Source organism: Cupressus sempervirens, chromosome 10, assembly GCF_028749045.1.
Source record: "Cupressus sempervirens isolate cs-2001-9-10 chromosome 10, ASM2874904v1, whole genome shotgun sequence".
Lineage (NCBI taxonomy): Eukaryota > Viridiplantae > Streptophyta > Pinopsida > Cupressales > Cupressaceae > Cupressus > Cupressus sempervirens.
Window position 1 is genome coordinate 641598803 of NC_143127.1, and position 20091 is coordinate 641618893.

Sequence of the window (20091 nt, forward strand, 5' to 3'; positions counted from 1 at the left end):
GGTGGGGTGCAACGGGGAGCCAAGAGAGAGAAAAGCGGAAGAAAAAGGGAGGGAAGAAACCCGAGCTAGGAGGAAAGAATGCGAGGTGAAAGAGGAGGGAGGGAAGACAACAGAGGATGCCAAGAGGTGTTCAAGTTCCAGCCATCATCGCGATTGAGGTTAGAAGGGTTGTTGAAGATTTCAATAGCCTCTTTGAGTTTCCTCTTCAAGAAGTTGTCTTCCCTGCACACAACATGAGTGTTTTCTAGGAAGACATGATGCTTAGTGGAGGCGGAGTGTTTTGCCAGGGCTGATTTGGCCACTCATTCATGCCTAATGTCAGCAGCATGTTCTTTGATCCTCGTGTGGATAGAGCGACCTATTTCACCTATATAAGGAGTGCCACAAGAGCACTGGATCTTATAAATTCCCGATTCCAAGAAGACATCCCTGGGGTCTTTAAGCGAGGGGATGCAATTCTTCAAGGTGGTCAAGGGTCTGAAAGCCACCCGCACACCATGCTTGGTAAGAATCTTGGCAATCTTGCGAGAGATGCCGGCAATGAAAGGAAGAGAGACAAATGAAGAGGGGTCTGGGGGAGAAGAGGAAGGGAGTGAGGAGGCGTGCAAGAAAGTCCTAGCAAGATTGAAAGCCCGAGAGATTTGTTTGTGTGAATAGCCATTCCATATGAAGACTTGGTGGAGGTGGGAAAGCTCAAGGTCTAAGTTGTGTACATCGCAAATATGGAAGGCTCTCAAGGCAAGGGTTTTGATAATGCCCACTTTTTAGCTAGGGTGGTGATGCAAAGCAGCATGAAGATAGCGGTTGGTATGAGTGGCTTTGCGAAAAACCTTGCGACCTAAGGTACCATCAGGTTTCCTGAAAATGAAGATGTCAAGAAAAGGTAAGCACTTGGTAGATTCAACCTCTTTGGTAAAAGAAATGCAAGAAGCCACATTATTGAGATGCGCATGAAACTCTTCAAGCTTTTCAAGGCCATGGGGCCAAAAAACGTTGGTGTCATCAACATAATGTTTCCACCATTTAGGTTTGAGAGGGGAAGAACGCAAAGCAATGTCTTCGAAATGTTCCATATAGAGGTTGGCAACAAGTGGAGAGAGGGGCGAGCCCATGGCCACACCATCCACTTGCTCATAAATAACCCCTTGGAAAGAGAAGAAAGTGGATCGAAGACATAACTCTAACAAGGAGGCAACCTCAGAATTGACCTTGCGACTGATGATGTCAATAGCATCGATGATGGGGACTTTGGTGAAGAGGGAAACAACATCAAAGCTAACCAAGATATCCCTATCATCGCATGAGGCATCACAGATAAAATCAACAAAGTGTTGCGAGTCCTTGACAAATGAGTCAACATTAGCGACATGATGGGATAAGAGCTTAGCTAAGAAAGAGGCTAGCTTGTAGGTAGGGGAACCCATAGTATCCACAATGGGCCTTAAAGGAATGTTGGATTTATGGATCTTGGGGATGCCATAGATACGAGGAGTAAGCTCTTTAGAGGGCAAGAGACGCCTCTTGGTGGCATCGTCAAAAGAGGAGTTGGCGATGGCCATTTTGACCTTCTTCAAGATTTTACTGCATGGGTTGTGATGAACAACCCTATAGCTGTCAGGGTCTGAGAGAAGGTCATACATCTTGGAAATATAGTCCGATTTATCCAAGATAATAGTGGCATTGCCTTTATCCACCCTGGAGATAACAAGGTCATGATTGCAAAGAAGGTGTTGGAAGGCAAGAGACTCAGAACGGGGGATATTACACTTGGGAGGTTTGGCATGCCTTAAAGCAACCGCACAATCTTGCCTAACAATCTCGACGATAGCGGAGGGGAGGGAATGAGCCGCATTCTCCACTTCAACTAGAAAATCGATGTGAGGAATGGAGCGGGGAGAGATAGAGAAATTGAGGCCTCTACTAAGAAACTTCTTCAAGAGGAAACTCAAAGAGGCTATTGAAATCTTCAACAACCCTTCTAACCTCAATCGCGATGACGGCTGGAACTTGAACACCTCTTGGCATCCTCTGTTGTCTTCCCTCCCTCCTCTTTCGCCTCGCGTTCTTTCCTCCTAGCTCGGGTTTCTTCCCTCCCTTTTTCTTCCGCTTTTCTCTCTCTTGGCTCCCCGCTGCACCCCACCGTCTCTCCCCCTTCCCCCTCGCTTTCCAACTCTAGGTGGATGCCTGTCCTCGTCTCCTCCACTCTCGCTCTCTCTCTCCCTCTCTCTCCCTCTTTCTCCCTCTCCCTCCCCCTTTGTCACCCTAGTTCATGTTTCTCTCCTCCGGGTTCCTTTTTTCTTCTCTTTGTTGATTACCTTAGGTTTTTGTGGTTTGCACTTATTTTTACCTTTATTTATTTTTGTATTCCTTTCCGTTTATTTTTATTTTTTATTATTATTTTGAATTATTTTTACTTTCCATTTTTTTCTTCTTCTTTTTAATCTCTCATTTTTTATTTTTTATTTTTTTATTTTTATTTTTTATTTTTATTTAAAATCTTAATGCTCTTTATTTTTCATTTTTCCTTTTCTAATTTCTCTTTTCCAATTTTTATATTTCTTTTTGTTCACTTCGCTGTCTTCTTTCCTTTTTATCTTTTTATTATTTATTAATTTATTTTGGTTGATTTTTATTTTTAATTTTGATTTTATTTGATTAGTTTTTATTGTTTTTATTTATTTATTTATTTTTATTTTTGTTTTACATATTTTTGGTTTTTATATTTATATTTTTATATATTTGTGGGTATAATTTTTTCTTGTTGTTTTATTTTTGTTTTTCTGATTTTTTATACTTATTTATTTATTATTACTTGTTATTCGCATTCCATTTATTTATTTATTTTTATTTTATTTTTTATTTTTTAATATAGGCTCTTATGTTTTTATTGCCTCACCCCATTTTCTTTTTCTTTTTATCATTTTTATTTTTTGTTTCTCTTGTTCTTTTTATTTTTTAGTTTTTACACTTTTTTTCTTTCACTTCTGGTATTTTTGGTTTATATATATATATTCATATTGATATATACATTCATATAGATATACGAATATATTCATATTGATATATACATTCATATAGATATACATTCGTGTGTGTATGTATATATATATATATATATTCTCATAGATATATATTTATTCAAATAGATATATATATATATATATATAATTTTTTGTTTTTTGTTGTTGTTTTTTCTTGATTAACCGGCTTGGGTATTTATATATAAATATATATAAATTTAATTTATTGATTGTTTGTTCTTGTTGATTGATTTGGATTTTTTGATTATATATATATATATATATATATATATATATATATATATATATATATATATATATATATATATATATATATATATATATATATTTATTTATGTATTTATCCTTTTATATTTTATTTTTGTTTTCCTATCATTTTCATTTCTAATCCTTTCTTCCTTCAAAAATTTCTTCTTTTTTTGACTTCTCACCCTCTCCGTCCTCCGTGCCTCCTCAGTCTCCATGCCCTTTCCATCTCTCCATCCTCTTTTTATCCCCTCTCTTAGATCTGCATTCCATTTTTTGCTCTCAGTGACTCTGTGGCATCCTGATGATGGATCATACAGTATGATCCGAAACGTTGATGAAAGAACTCTCACACAATCTTCCCTAGAAATTAAGACAATATGATCAATTAATCAAAGTATGTCCTAATACATTGCTCTATTTAGTATATACAAACACACTAGGAGTGCCTATATATAAAGGCCTCTATGGAAGCACATAGAATATCTCTAGAAAAACCAAGAGATAAGATAAGTATCGTGGCAACTAAGCACATGCCTTATCCATCATTCAAGATGAATGGATAAGAATGACAAGGTTGTAGACACCATGTGCTTAATTAGTGTGCTAACTCCTGACTTACAAGAGTACACATACTCATAGGTGGCTAATAAATAAATAATAAAAAAATTGCATTAACCTAAGTAAACTTAAGTAAGTGTAATTAGTAAATACTTCTTTACACCAACAGCCCCCCTTAAGTTCAACTTAGGGGAATGCCCTTAAGCTTATGAAAACTAGGATGAAATGCAAAATGGGTCCTAGCTACTAGGCCATGTTAGGTACCCATGTACATAATGAAATGCAATGCAATCTCTCATAAAGTAGAGAAAGAGGGAAAACCTCATGGGAAAAACCCTCCCCCAAAAAGATAGATGAAAAAGGGATGTATGGATGGATGGAGTAATCAAGACCCCCCCATTATGACATACATCTAGTATATACAAGTAAAAAATTGAAGAAAGAGAAAAACCCCCTAAGAGGAAAAAATCCCCCAAAAGAAGGAGAAGGAGATGAGGTAGTCCCCTCCCCTAAAGGTAGTGTGCCAATCAGTGAGAATTTCTCTGACGTAGAAGCTAATCCATGACCTTTGAATGATGTTCCTCCCCTTTGGAAGAAACAAATGTAAGGGTACAAAGGAGATGCATCCCTCATATGGAAAAGGATTCTCTAAGATGAACGGTGTCTCTGAAACCTGTTCAAGTGTTCCTGTGTCGATGCTAATGATGGCTTCCTCCAAAACTACTAAGAAGAAGTGTAGATTGAACAAGGAGTGATGTAGAACTTGTTTCAAAAAACCAATAGTCTTCTCTAATGTCCAAGAGACATCCTACAAATGCTATACATAATTATCCACAATCACATCAGCATGAAAAGACTGATCATGTAGAGAATGGACCTGAGGGTTAGAGTGGGCCCTCACAACAACTATAGAAGGATCATCCTTGGAAAAATGAAGTGGTAGATCATCAAAGAAGTCTTCCAAATCAGCTATGTGTGACTCCAAGAATAGAGCTAAAATTTCAGGCAAGAAGTCATCGCTTGAGGCTGGAAGACCATGTGTACCCTACTATGCTAAAGTAAATGAATTTGTCACTGCAATAATGAATGAATTATTTGCCTCAAAGAGAAGAAAAATATCATCAATAGTGTCTCCCACATCTTCAATGTGAGACTCCATGAATAGGCCCGGAAAAGCAAAAAGGAATTCATCACATGAAGGTAGAGTAGGAAGACATAAAGGGTCTTGCTACACTAAATTTGAAGCATCTGTGGCTGGAAGAGGATCAATAGGAGCAACAAGAGTTGTAGGTGTGATCTCATATGAAGAGAAGTCAACTGCAACTGGAGGTATGAGATCTTTTGGGAATGGAGGAATGTTTGGATCTCCATATGTCTCCCAAAGATACATCCAATTATCATAATGATTAGTTACCTTAAGGTCAATAAATGAATCCAAAATTTCCATATCCGTATGTAGAAAGAGAATAGTGCCAATGAGGGAAGAAGTCTCAACATCATATGTAAGTCCTCTCACATATGGTAGTGGATTGTGCTGACTGAGAAATTTGATAGCAATTTGCCTCCATTCTTGATAGTTTTTTGGGTGAAAATAAACCAAATATGCCTCTTCCATGATGGACCAATCAATGTAACCTCCAAAGAATCAAAACCCCCCCGAAAAAGATGCTTTAGCACTTTATAAGTAGTGTGTGTACAATGGGCCACTTGTCAAAATGAACAAAGTGGACTTTCTAATTTTTCTTTTACAACTACCTTTTGAGGCCTAAATTTGGAACTAAGCACTATAGCTAAGATATACAACAATTTTGAAAAGTAATCAAAGCTTTACAATGTAGAAAAAGCCCCAATTCTGAAAGTGAGAATTTTTTCCACACAACCCTAGAATCTAACTAGAGATCAAGAAAGTAGATGAAAAAATTGCACTTTCAAAAAAAATGGAACACAAAAAAGTGACCAGATGAGCCCATACAGAGCGTTTGAAGTTGCAAAATGCAGGATTATGTAGGTACAGTCACCAAAAAACTCAATTTCTAAAAAATCCTTGCACAAAAAACCAAAAAAGAACACACACATTGGAAAGTTTAGGAAATTCTACCCAATTTCAAAAAAATTGCACCTGAATCAATGTCTAGATGACCAAGTTATGGGCTCACAAAGTCAGGTTGCCAAAGTAAAAAGCAATCTAGAGAGGGGTCTAGAAGGAAAATTTCTACCTTAAATTTGACATTTAAATGGTCATCGCAGTAGTTATAAATGGCCTAGTTTTGACAGTAATGAAACTATCAATTTTAAACTCATGAAATGATGATGTCAAAAAAAAATTACCACCTAGGTTGATGTGGTAGGATGATGTGGCCGTATGGTCACACAAACAAGCACACATGGAAAAACACCATAAAATGACATGTCAAAGTGTTGTTGTGGACTCTACACATGTAGGCTACTACTGACATGTCTATTTGTAGACATGGCACACTACAATTATAGGTGTCGATGTATCTTATGGACACATGTGACTGTGTTGTGGATAGGAGTACAATGTGGAAAATAGTTATCTGTTTGTGTGGTGATGCATGTTAGGGCAAGAAACTTGGTGTTAGAATATTCAAAACTATGAGAAAAAGAATAATAATAGTGACACCCAAAATATACTCAGCTGTGGTGTCAAAAAATAGGATTGTCGGAGATGCCATAATCGCCTACTAGAATATCCACTGTGGGGTTAGAGTTGAAAAAATAGTAGTTGAAATGTGTGCATGTGCCGGATGTGCAATGCTATGGGCTAGAAAATGTTTTAGCTCATCAAATTTAAACTTTATGAGTTGAAAAAGGTGGAAGGGCCACTGGATTTTAGTTGGAATAATCCCATGTTGCCCTTGGAAGGGCCCTCTTCATTTTTTATATGTAGTGGGCTATGGGTAATAAAACAAAGAGCCCAACGGTTGTTATTTGACTGGCTAGACTTGTAGTCACTAAATTAGTAGAGGTCGCTGCTACAACTTGGCCAAAATGTATGTGAAGGCCACAGATTTAATACTATGATGAATATGCCCACTAATTTAAATGCCCACGAAAAAATAAAATATACTCTTAATAAGGCCGGGATTTGATAGCCCAGTTTTGCGAAAAATATTTTCTCTGTTGGATGCCCAAAGGGCAAATTTTTTTTTTGAGAGTACTAACAAAAATAATTGCAAAGAAATAAATAAATTATTGACCCCAAAATAATTAAATAGATCTACAAATGACCATACATGAATTGCAAATCGAGGCCTCCAAATGCCGATTCATAGAAAAAATTTACCTCACGGTCAACTTTGGGCCAAGGTAGCCAAATTTATAGTCAATCTTCACTGAACCAACATTTTGGACATAATGGCAAGGTCAGATCTAGCTCTAGATGCTCCTAATTTCTACAATATTCTAGATTTGGGCTAAGGTGTCGAAGGAACAATGGTCTCGAATGACTATGTGATGAGAAAATCTCCAAGCTTTGATACCATGTAAGAATTTTCCTTAGGGAAAAATTCACCTAGGAACTAAGAACTCAAACACAAGCATAACTGTAGACCAAAAATAGATATGATCAATTAATTAGAGTATGTCCCAATACATTGCTCTATTCAATACATACAAATACACTAGGAGTGCCTGTATATAAAAGCCTCTCAGGAAGCACCTAAAATGTCTCTAGAAAGAACCAGGAGATAAGATAAGTATCATGACAACTAAGCACATTCCTTATCCATCATTCTAGATGAGTGGATAATAATGATAAGGTTGTAGAAATCATGTGCATAAATGAGGTGTTGACTTGTGTGTTGTCAACATGACAACTCACAAGAGTGCACATACTCCTAGGTGGCTAATAAGTAATAAATAAAAAACATGCATTAAACTAAGTAAATTTAAGTAAGCGTAAATAGAAAATACTTATTTAAACTAATAAGAATGAACATAGATATTGGAAACAATGAAGAAACATATAATCCTCTTATACATAACCAAAATTATGTTAGAGATGAACTCAAGAAATTGAGAAGTTGAGTAATCCAAATCTGACCTTTAAATTACCCTACTCTGTCCATCATTATCATTTTGTCAAACTACATAGAAGTTCTCGAGATTTATCCAAATAATAAATTACAATCATACAAAAGGATTATACCATGAGAGATATTCAAACTTGTGGAATATTTAGAATTAATACTACTTTAGCAGTAAGATGACACTATAATGGAGCCATAGAGATAAACTTCTAACATTGAGCACATTCTATGTTAGTAAAGTTTAGGTGTAAAGTCTTTGGAATGATGTGTAAGATATGAAGAGAAGACATCACTCATTGGATAGAATAGGAGGTGCTTAGCTAGATATACTAGCCATGTTGGATGATTTGGCAAGAGGCTTCTATAAGGGAATGAGCCTTGTGAGTTAACATATAATGTCTTAAAATAGTTAACTGCTACCTAACTATATCTAAGGCATCTACACACTGGAGGCACACTCCACCTACTAGGCTACCTACATACCTGTATCCATGGGATCAAGACCCTTCAACTACTCACTCTAATGAATACATAGTTTTGGTTTTAAATTATTTTGATGTAGCTGTATTCTATAACCACTAGTGAGCTTTACTCACTTAATACAACACTTTTCCATCATACACCCACTTGGGAAAATGTGTTTTTCTATAATTATAATACTATAATACCTTGGTGCAACCTATCTATTGTAGTTTACAATTAATGTAAGGTTAATCTATATACGTCCTAACTCACTCCTTATATAGTTCAAGTGAAATAAACACATGAAAAATGAGAGAGAAAAAGACCAATCTACTTACCAATAGGCATTGCCATTGCATCTATGGCGATGCTGCATGTTGAGCGAGTTTTATTGTTTTTCTATTGTGTCAATATCTCCCTATTTATATACATACATACATACATAGATACATATATTCATACATACATATAAAAATTTCTCAAGGGTACAACAATGAGACACAAAGATCACAAAGGTATGACAATGAGATGTAGAGATCACAAGGCCACAACAATGAAATGCAACAATCACAAGGACATGACAACAAAATCCTAGATCTATACTAATCTCCACAATCCACAAGATCTCTCTATATATACATACATACATAGACACACAAATATGTGTGTATATATGTACACACACACACACACACGTACATAGATACATTTGCATATGTAATTTTATCCCCTTGGAAAATTGCATTTGATCTTGCTAGCTAGGAACAACAGATTATTCATTTTATTGTACTGATTTAAATAGGTTATGGCTTGTTTCTTTCTAAAAATATCTACTATGATATGCTTTTATAAAAATTCTTGCCAACTCTACCCATTTTCCTTGGTCTACATTATTTTTGTATCAAATCTTGAGCTAAGTCACTTAGCACAGGTTGAGTGAGATTTATTGATTTATTATTTGGATTCTAGAATATGTATGTAGCTAGATCATTTTTTTTGTTGTACTAATATGTAATAAGCACCTTAGAAAAGATCTCTTTGTGTATATAAAGTTTCTTACTAGATTTCATATTCAAGGCTGATTGATGCACAAGTTTTATTGCAGGTATGAACACTTATGTTAAAGAATAGATTTTCTCCAAAATCTATATATGTTAGTACAAAAATAACAGAGATAATAAAATGTTCTTGAACTTGAAATGTAAATTGATTCTTTGATGTACTTGCATTAATTGATTTCAAGGTTATTAATTTGTCATGTATTGCATCTATATTTTCTTTGGCATTTCTTATAAGAGTATTTCAAAGTTGGGAACCACTTCAATATCCTTTGCATGGTTTAGAGGGAATGCCATTGTGGCATAGAGATTAACTTCAATGAAGAGTTGAGTATAAGGAGTTACTACCCTAAATCTATGCTACAAATTTTTGAGAGCCAAGGGACCCTAAACCTATGCTACATTTTCTAGAGACATGGGAGAAGTTATTGCCAACTTTAGTACTTCATAACATTCTAGATTATATAGTGATTCCAAAATTAAATTCAATAAATTCATGGTTATTTCTTGGCTTCTATTATTGGGCAAGTGTATGGAGCCTTTATATCCAACCATTTGTTATAAATTGGGGAATGTACTTCATGCCTAGCTTGCAAGTGATGCATCTACATATGTAATTTTATCACTTTGGAAAATTGTATTTGATCCTTCTAGCTAGGAACATATGATTGTTCATTTTATCATACCTAATCTAATGATAGTTCTATAGGAATTTGTAATCAACAGAGCTAATAAAAAAATAGACTAATTTAATTGGGTCATGGCTCAGGTATGTTCTATTCCCATTTATCATATGGTTGCAATGTTGGAGGGAACATTTTTGTCAAAGTGGCAGTAGGTTTTGTATCATTGGATTTGTTCAAGTAATGATTTTAATCAAGTAACAAAGTGACTTTTAGGGTGGAAAGGACTATACAATGAAGAAGAAACTTAAAAACTTGAATGTTGAAATGCTGAAATGAAAGCTATCAAGTATCAAACACCTATGCCAAAGTTACACCACAATGTCAATTTGATTTTAAATATAAACAAGAAAAAAATAAAACACGACATAAATTATTCCCCATTTGTTTTGATTGTGGAGAGTTGCATGTGAAAGAGGGTGGAGAGCTCTAAACAAGGGTGGAGATTTTATTACCATTCCCTTGTGATCACTACATTTAATTTTTGTGCCCTTATGATCTTTGCATTTCACTTTCATACCCTTGGTGGAGATCAAAGGAGATCTATGATTTCATTGTCATGCCCTTGTGATCGCTCCATTTCATTCTTTTGACCTTATGATTTCTGCATTTCATTGTTGTTCCCTTGTGATCCCTGTGCCCTTTCTTTTTTATTTCATTTACATTTGATGCCCTTATTATCTATGTTCCCTTTGCACTACAACATATGGGGTCAAATTGGAATGAAAATTTTCAACAACAGTGTAATTTGTGGTGTATTCAGGCCCAAATGTAGTAGTCCTTCGTGATTTTCCTCAAGGGGAGAAGATGTACCTATCTAAATGTTCTTTTCTTTTCCTTTTAAATACATATCTCTTTGCATTTTCCAACATATGTGTGTGTCTATGCATGCATGCATGTATATATATAGAGTTCTCTCTATTTATACACACACACACACATAGACACACATAAGTGTGTATATGTATGTATGTATGTATGTATATATATATATATATATCACAAGGGAACAACAAAAGTATGCAAAGATACATACATACATCTGCATATGCAATTATATCACCTTGGAAACATGTATTTGATCTTTACTCAAACACCAAGAGGTAATATAATTTGTAAGTATACTTAGTTTGGTCTAAATAGTTTTGATTGAATTCATTTGAGGAGAGTGAGTCTAATCATGATGATAATGGCTCCATGTATTGGGTCTTTAGAGGAAAGAGACTTACAAAAGATTAGATTTTTTTTATGGATATGAGTTGATTTTTTTGTGATGCCAATATACCCTCCTCTATATTGAATTTATAAATCATCAAATTGCTAGATACAAATCACTAGACTTGGTCTTCTGAAATGGTATGCTACTTGGAATTGTCAAACTTGAACTATTGAACTATACATTTAGATTGATGAACCAACACTTTGGATCACTAGTTTCATGTTCAAAACCTTTGGCCTTTGAAATGTGAACATTGATTTTGATTTGTGGTGCATGGACTATTATGAAACAAAATACACCTAAATATTCTACATTTTTGTTTTAGTGATTACAAATATGAAGATCTTGAAATCAAAAAAGATAATTGTCAGTGATCTATATTTGTGTTCTAGTGATATCAAATATATAGTCTATTTTTTTAAAGTCTTAAATGAATATGATTAAATAAAATAAACAAGAGTACTAGTTGTAGTTTTATAATTCTAGAATTAATGATTATGTTAAACAAAATGTTTAATAAAACAAGTACGAAGTAACATAAATGGATCATCTACTCAATCCTATTATGACTTAATGTGAATGCATCAGATCATTACCTGGATGATATTATGTATGAGATCTTTACTCAATCAGCAAGAGATAATATAATCTATAAGTATATATTTTTGCATACTTAGTTTGGTATGAATATTTTCAATTAAATGCAAGGATAATTTCCTGTGTGAATTCAACACATGAATTATTAATTTAATTTAGCACAAGTACTATGCAAGTCTGTATGTATGCATGTAAAGTAGTTCACATATTAAACTAATATATATAAATACATGCACATATGCATACAATAATCATATCATTTATCCTTGAATCTGACCAAAGCTATTATATATGAACAAGAGATACATGTTTAAAATGAGAGAAAAGGAACATTTACATAGGTACCTCTTCTATGAAGATCACAAGGGCACAAAGCAACAAAAAAATGCAATGATCACAAGGGAATGACAACAAAATCCTAGATCACCATTGATCTCCACTAATGTTCAGAGCTCTCCACAATCAATCAAAATAGATGGGGAATGATTAATGTCATGTTTTTTTTTCTTATTTGTTTATAATCCATAATCCACAATCCACAAGATCTCTCTGTATACATACAAACATTCATACATACATACATACATACATGAAGACAATGATGCACTTTCTAAGAGTTTACAATTGTTCAAGAAAATTAATGTTTGATAATAAAATGCACCTAAAGAAGTGTTAGCTTAGAACTAGGAACATGGTGTTGAAAAAGTACAAAAAGTGCTTGACATGAGAGGTCTGCAAGTGAGGGTGTTGACCATTATTAAAAAATTGAATACTAAAATGAAAACTATCGATGATCAAACACCTATTCTAGAGTTACAACACATTGTAAAGTTGATTTTAGATAAAGTAGAGGCAGACATTTAGAAGTTTTATAATCAAAATTTAAGGCACAAGAGTGAAGGAGAAGGAGTGTCTTTAGAAAGAGACTACATGGTAGAAACAACAACCAGACAACATAGAGAATTTTATGGGATCCACTCGATAGAATCTAGGAAAGTGTTGTGGTAGGTAATATGACATTGGAAACACTAGTTAAATTGGTCTAGTTATTGATTAGCTGGGTTGATTAATTCATTATTATATGGTCCAATGGTAATGTTAGTTATTATTTTGAGATACATGAAAACATTATTATTATTAATTATTATATATACATACATACATGAAAACAACAATGCACTTTCTAAGAGTTTACAATTGTTCAAAAAAATTAATGTTTTAAAAGAAAATGCACCTGAAGAACTATTAGCTTAGAAGAAAGAACATGGTGCTCAAACATTATAGAAAGTGCTTGACACGAGAGGTCTACAAGTGAGGGTGTTGATCAATCTTGAAAACTTGAATACTGAAATAAAATCTATCAATGATAAAACACCTGTGCCAGAGTTAAAACACAATGGAAAGCTGATTTTAGATAAGGTAGAGGTAAATATTTAGAAGTTTTATAATCAAAATTTAAGCCATGAGAGAAAAGTAGGAGTGGCTTTACAAAGAGAAGGAGAAGGAGTGGCTTTAATAAGAGATTGCAGGTTAGAAACAACAACTAGACAATAAGGAGGATATTATGGGAGCCACTAGATAGAATCTAAGAAAGTGTTGTGATAGATACTATGACATTGGAATCACTTGCAAGTGTCTTTGATAATTTATAGTCCAAATATCAAATTCTTATAAGAGTGTTCCAAGTATTGACATAGTCTCCCTATGATGATCCCAAGTATCAAATGCTTATAAGAGTGTTTCAAGGTAATGTCATTGTGGTTGAGTCTTTTTCAAGGAATGAACCTCACAATTATGGCATTTACATAGAAGGAAAACTTGCTTCTTCAACTCCTTACACTCAAATCTTTATTGAAGTTATTCTCCAAGTACTTGCATATGCAATTTTATCACCTTGGAAAACTGTATTTGATCCCATTAGCTAGGAATAGCCTATTGTTTATTTTCTTGTACCTAATCTGATTATAGTTCTATAGGAATTTCTAATCAACCCAGGTAATGAGCAACTAGACCCAATTAACTAGGTTATGACTAGTTTCTTTCTAAAAACATCTTCTATGATATGTTTTTGTAAAATTTCTTGTGATCACTGCCCATTTTTTGTGGTCTACATTATTTTTGTGGAGAATCTTGAGGTATGTCCTTACCATAGGTTGAGTGATTTTTATTATGTTATTGTTTGGATTCTAGAATATATATGTAGCTCGATCAAATTTTATGTTGTACTAAGACGTAATAAGTACAGTAAAAAAATCTCTAAATATACATGTTTAGAAGGAAATACAAAGACATACATATTTAGAAGGAATAGAAATGAACATTTACATAGCTCGCTTGAATAAAATGGCAGAGCTAGGGCAAGACACAACAATGAAATCACATCACAAGGTCATGACATGACAATAACATTGTAGAGGAAGGGCACCAAAATGAAATGAAGAGATCATAAGGGAATGATGACCAAATCACAGAGCAAGGGCATGACAAAAAAATGTAGAGATACACATCAATGAGATTATAGAGCGTAGGCACGACAATGTTCAGAGATCTCCATCCTCATTTGGAGCTCTCCACCCTCTTTCACATACAACTCTCCACAATCAAAACAACTGTGAAATGAATTATATCATTTTTTTTTGTTTATACTCTCAGTGTTGTCATAATTATGACACCAATGTCAATATTGGGGACAAATGCAAAAGAAAAACATGAACATGACCACAAATTACACTACTATTACAAATTGGCATCACAATCTGACCCTAAATATTGTAGTCATCACTTCATCTGCCAAGTAGCAAGCTCTAATTATCCCAATATTAGGCTATACTAAGAAATGACAAGATATTTCAAGCATTCCTACTGGTAATGTTGTTTCTCCTTAAATTTCTACTATTTCTACTATTGTTCCCTTATCGAGTGTATCAACAATAAGTGCAAAAATAGTTGGTTACAATGCACCCAAGCTCTATAGTTTCTACTGAGCTCATGATACTGCTAGTAGTATAAACCAAGTGTATTAGTTACTACCAAGATAACTGGTTAGGTTATAGTTCATGTGGAACTTAATAGTGTGTACCCAACATCTGAGATAGAATATAGTGTTTTTTGAGGTTTACAATGTCTATCGAGCTTCTAAGACAATGTTTAGTGTTACTCAAGTGTAATAGAGTCTACCAAGATTTTTTATGTAAGTGATGAAGGATGTAGTGTTAACAAATTTCTATAGTATCTACCAAGACTATAGTGTTAATGAAGTGAATGAAGAAACTATTAACCAAGCCATGTAGTATCAACTGAGTAATTCAATATCCACCAAGTTCTTGAGTACTTACTAAGTCATCCAGTGCTAACTGAGTTTCTACTAATCCAACTAATCAATATGGACCAAGCCTAAATGTCAATTGAGTGCCAAAGTTTTTTGAGTGTTGATAGTGCTTTGCTGAGTGTTAGAACTTCACTAGAGTTGTCTTCAGGACTCGAGTTGTAGTAGTGGGCCGACTTAGTGAAGATTATGGAATTTGGTATTGTAGCCAACTCTAGAAGGTTATTAAGTTGATTGGTATATATGTAATGTATTATATTGTATCCAAAGAAGAATGTGAATAAGTAAAAGAAGCATGAGTATGAATTAAAGAAAAAGTAGAGACATATCTATCGCATCAATGTGATTATTTATATTGGAAAAGATCTCATTCAACAAATAGAGTTGCAGATCAGAGATCAGTGACTAATTCATCCTAACAGGTGGATTAGTCAAATCCTCTAACAAGGTGGACTTAAAAGTCATATTCCAAATCTTTGAATAGAGTGTACACTTCATTGTATGTTGTAAATCCTTTCACAAGGTGGACCTAATAGTCCTTATTTCTCCTAATAGGGTAGATCACCATAAGTGATCAATTGTAAGCTTTAACTAGCTAACTTAATACTATTGTGATAAAGCATGTGGGTATCATCTTTTAGAATATATAGTCCACTAATATAATAGAGAGAGAGAGAGGGAGGGGGGTGAATGAGTTATCCAACTATTATCACAACTATCCACCTTAAACAAAGTTAACCATGGGAGTAATAAAAAATAAAACCATAACAAGACACCCATATAAAATAACCCCAGATATGTTAACTAGGGAAACCGTTGATCAGAGGGAAAACCTTGGTGGGGATGGTACCCACAAGATGATCTACTAATATAAATATTCCTTATTAGAGTATGCATGAACCCTATTCAGATTCTATGAATACATTTAGTACATATGAGTCCCTATTAGGAGACATTGAATTCTTATTAGGAGATTCCAACCCTATTAGGAGTTGTGGAATATAGCTAGACCTACTACCCAAATAGCTTCAAGGATAAGACCAATGAAGCTACTATTGAAATGATCCCTTTAGTATTTGTAGAACAATAGAATGGTACTATATTGTTTCTTTATCTTTCTCTATCCTATCAACCATACTTTTGCTCCTTCTAATCTTGTAACTAGATCACAAATCTTGCATCCAATAATCCCTTGGATTCCTTACATGCATTCAATAAGCACTCTACTTCTTTTTGTACTTCATATTTCATACGACAATCACAACACACTTCTTCATATTAAAAACAAGGAAAACTATTGGAAATGATTGAAATGATCATAAGAAAAGTTGTTGAAATAATATATGAAACTGGTAAAGAATGTCCTGAATCATTGTTTTGTCATTGATGTCAAACTTGCTACTTGCAGTAATGAAAAATTGCTTTAGTGATCCAAATACTATCAATTAGTTGATTGTCAAGGTGGAGCCAATCAATAAGATGTAACTAAAACACCTAGAGAAAGGTTGAAGTTATGATGTTGTAATGAAGTACAAGGATTAGCTAAGCCATTGATAAAAAAGTGTATTTGATGACATACTATAAGATACAAAGAATGGGCACACTGAAACATATCAAAGATTTAAGGTTTTAGCTAAGTCTTTTGTAAAGCTCAAACTAAGATCATTAGAGAGAAGGAGCCGAGCAAGCTACTAAGAGCTAAGCAAATTCCTAGTTAATGCCGAGTAAACTTTAGATGCCGAGAAAACTTCAGATGCCGAGTAAACTTTAGATGCCAAGAAAATTTTAGATGCCGAGCAAGTTTAGATGTCGAGCAGAACCAAGTGCCAAGTAGAACCAAGTGCCGAACAAAACCAAGTGTCGAGAAGAACCAAGTGCCAAGAAGGTATAGGTGCCGAGTAACACAGAGGTGCCAAGCACCGGTAACTCAATAATGCCAAGTTGCTGCATTATTTTGGAAATTGAAAAATTGCTAGATCTAAGCCAACAAGGTTGTTATCTAGAAATTTGAGAAACTAAAGGAAGATAAGAATGATGAGCTGGTGGCACAGAACACCATGTAGAACATTTTTAAGGATACAACTGGAAAAGTTTTTAGAAGAAAACAAGATATGGGGTAGATACATTGTATCCTACCTAATCCATTTTGAAGCCCTAAAATTGGAGAGGGAGAATTGAGTGACAAAGGCAAATCAGATCTCTATTTAAGAAGATATAAGTTAATAAAAAAAGAGAGAGAGAGAGGTGGTCAAGCATAAAAGCATGAAGTGTTGTAGAATGTGCTAAGGAGAAGAAAGCACAGGAACTCTATTTGAATAGATGACCTCAAGGATGATTGCATTGGCAGAATGAGTAAGAAGACTCAAAGAGGACAAATCTTGAGAGGAAGACAAGCAGTCAGAGCTGAAGTGATTGAAGCCAAGCATAAGTATTGAACTGAAAGTGTGATCTGAAATTTACAAAGTATGTTGTAAGTTATATCAAATCAGAAGACCATTATCATTACTTTCTAGCAATTGTAATAGTAAGTTTAAATCTTATGGACTTAGGTTGGTTTAATAGCCATTAGATAAATCCTTTAACCGGGTGACATTCCAAGTGAATGTACTAAAGACCTTTAACCAGGCCCATTCCTAATAGTTTGGTGAAATCCTTTAACAAGGTCACATTTAACAGTGTGTTGTAAGCCTTTAATAGGGCAGGCTTTTAACAGGGCATCACTTCAGAAGAGTGAGAATCAAGTAGCATGTTACTGGTGCTTTTTCCCAAATTGGGTTTCCACGTAAATCATTGTGTCATGTGTTGATCTTGAATGTTTTATCTTTGCATATTAATTTACTATAACTTGCTTATATGATTGATTTAAGTTTGGATGGATAAAAGGTGTATGGATCCATTAAAAGTATTAAAAAGGTATTAATAGGGCATTTGGACCTTGGATAACTAATTCACCCCCCCAACCCCCCCTTCAGTTATTCTAAAGAATTCTAACAATTGGTATCCGAGCTGACTGTTGATTTAGTTTAAAGGGACTACAAGCAGAAAAGATTAAAATGCCAAAGAGAGAAGTTCCCAAGCTCAACAAATATAACTTTGTTGCATGGAAAAGTTTGATGAAGCTACATCTTGGATCCATAGGAGATTATGCCCAAAATTAAATTGTCACTGAACATGTAGATCCAATAGGTGCTCCTACTGCTGAAGACATGAAAAGAAAGCAAGAACACAATCAGACAATGCTGAAAGTTGTCTTTGCACTTAGCTATGTTGAATTTGATGACATCAAAGGATGTGACACTGCATACAAAATGTGGAAAGCCCTATCAGAAATCTATGCAGGAGATTAGAATGTACAAAGAGCAGAAAGAGAAAGTCTCAGAGGAAAGTTTGATGACATGAAAATGGAAGAAAATGAGAATGCTGCTCAATATGGTGCAAGAATAAAGGAAGTGGTAAGTGCAATAAGATGCTTAAGTGGTCAACTAGATGAAGATACTGTTAATAGTAAGTTCTTAAGAACCTTGTTCCCTATCTATGCTATTAGAGTATCAGTAATACAAGAGCTAAGATGTATACTAGGAAATAATCTAAGCTTTGAAGGTATAATAGGTAGACTCACTGCATTTGAGTTATTTAACTTTGACAACTACAGACCTGAAAATGTTGATTCTGCTTTTAAGGCCAAGTTATCACTGAAAGATGCTGAACAGGTGAAATCAAAGAAAGGAAGAAAAATGAAGTATGTATCAAGTGACAGTAGCAATGATGAGGAAGATGTGGAACAATTGGAAGCATTGCTTGCTAGAAGATTTCACAGGGGCAAAGGAAAATTCAAAGGTAAGATGCCTATCATTTGTTTCAATTGCAATAAAGTAGGTCATATTGCTGCAAGATGTCCACAGAAAAAGGATTCCAAGGAAGGCAAAAAATACAAAAATAGAAGAGATGATGACAAGAGAGATTACAAAGAAAAAGGTAAGAAGTGTTATATTGTTGAAGAAAATTCTGATGATAATGATGACGAAGTTGTTTATGTAGCCATGAAGGACCAATCTGATGAAGAAGAGACCACATCACTGGTAACATGTATAAACAAGAATGACAAATGGATCATAGACAGTTGATGCTCACATCACATGACAGGAGACAAAAGTAAGTTTGTTAACTTTACTCAGTTTGATGGAAATAGTGTTAGATTTGGTAATGATGCTCCATGTCAAATCAAAAGAAAAGGTTCCATTAAGCTCATAGAACAAATTTCATGTGACAATGCATACTATGTTGAAGGATTAAACTACAATTTACTGAGTGTCTCATAGTTAGGCAATATAGGTTGCAAAGTGGAATTTGGAAACAAAATTGCTAAAATCTATGATACTAATGGTAAACTAATAGGAAAAGGAGATCAAACAAAGAGTAATTTGTTTTACCTTGATATGGATGATGTTTCTTATCTATTTGCAAAATTTGATGATGAATGGTTATGGCATAGAAGATTATACCATGTCAACTTTGACAATCTAGTCAACATCAGTAAAATCAAGAAAGTCAGAGGTTTACCAAAATTGAAGAAGCCTGATAATATCATGTGCAAACAATATCAGCTAGGAAAGATGACAAGGTCAAGTTTCAAAAGAAAAAACTATACCTCTAAAGAGATACTTGAGTTAGTTCACACTGACTTATGTGGTCCAATGGAAATACAAAGCTATAGAGGAGATAAATAAATAATGCTATTTGTTGATGACTATTCTAGGATGATGACTATTATGCTCTTAAAACAAAAATCTGATGTTTTTCAAATGTTTAAGTGGTATGTGGCTAGGGTTGAAAAGGAAAATAGAAAA

General features: G+C 34.3%; 1 protein-coding gene across 1 annotated transcript; it reads right to left on the reverse strand.

Moving 5' to 3' along the window:
* Positions 1-764: 764 nt before the first annotated feature.
* LOC149535469 (uncharacterized) lies at positions 765-1559 on the reverse strand. Its single transcript, XM_089806136.1, has one exon. The coding sequence runs from the start codon at positions 1557-1559 to the stop codon at positions 765-767; it is 795 nt and encodes a 264-aa protein (XP_089662262.1).
* Positions 1560-20091: the final 18532 nt, after the last annotated feature.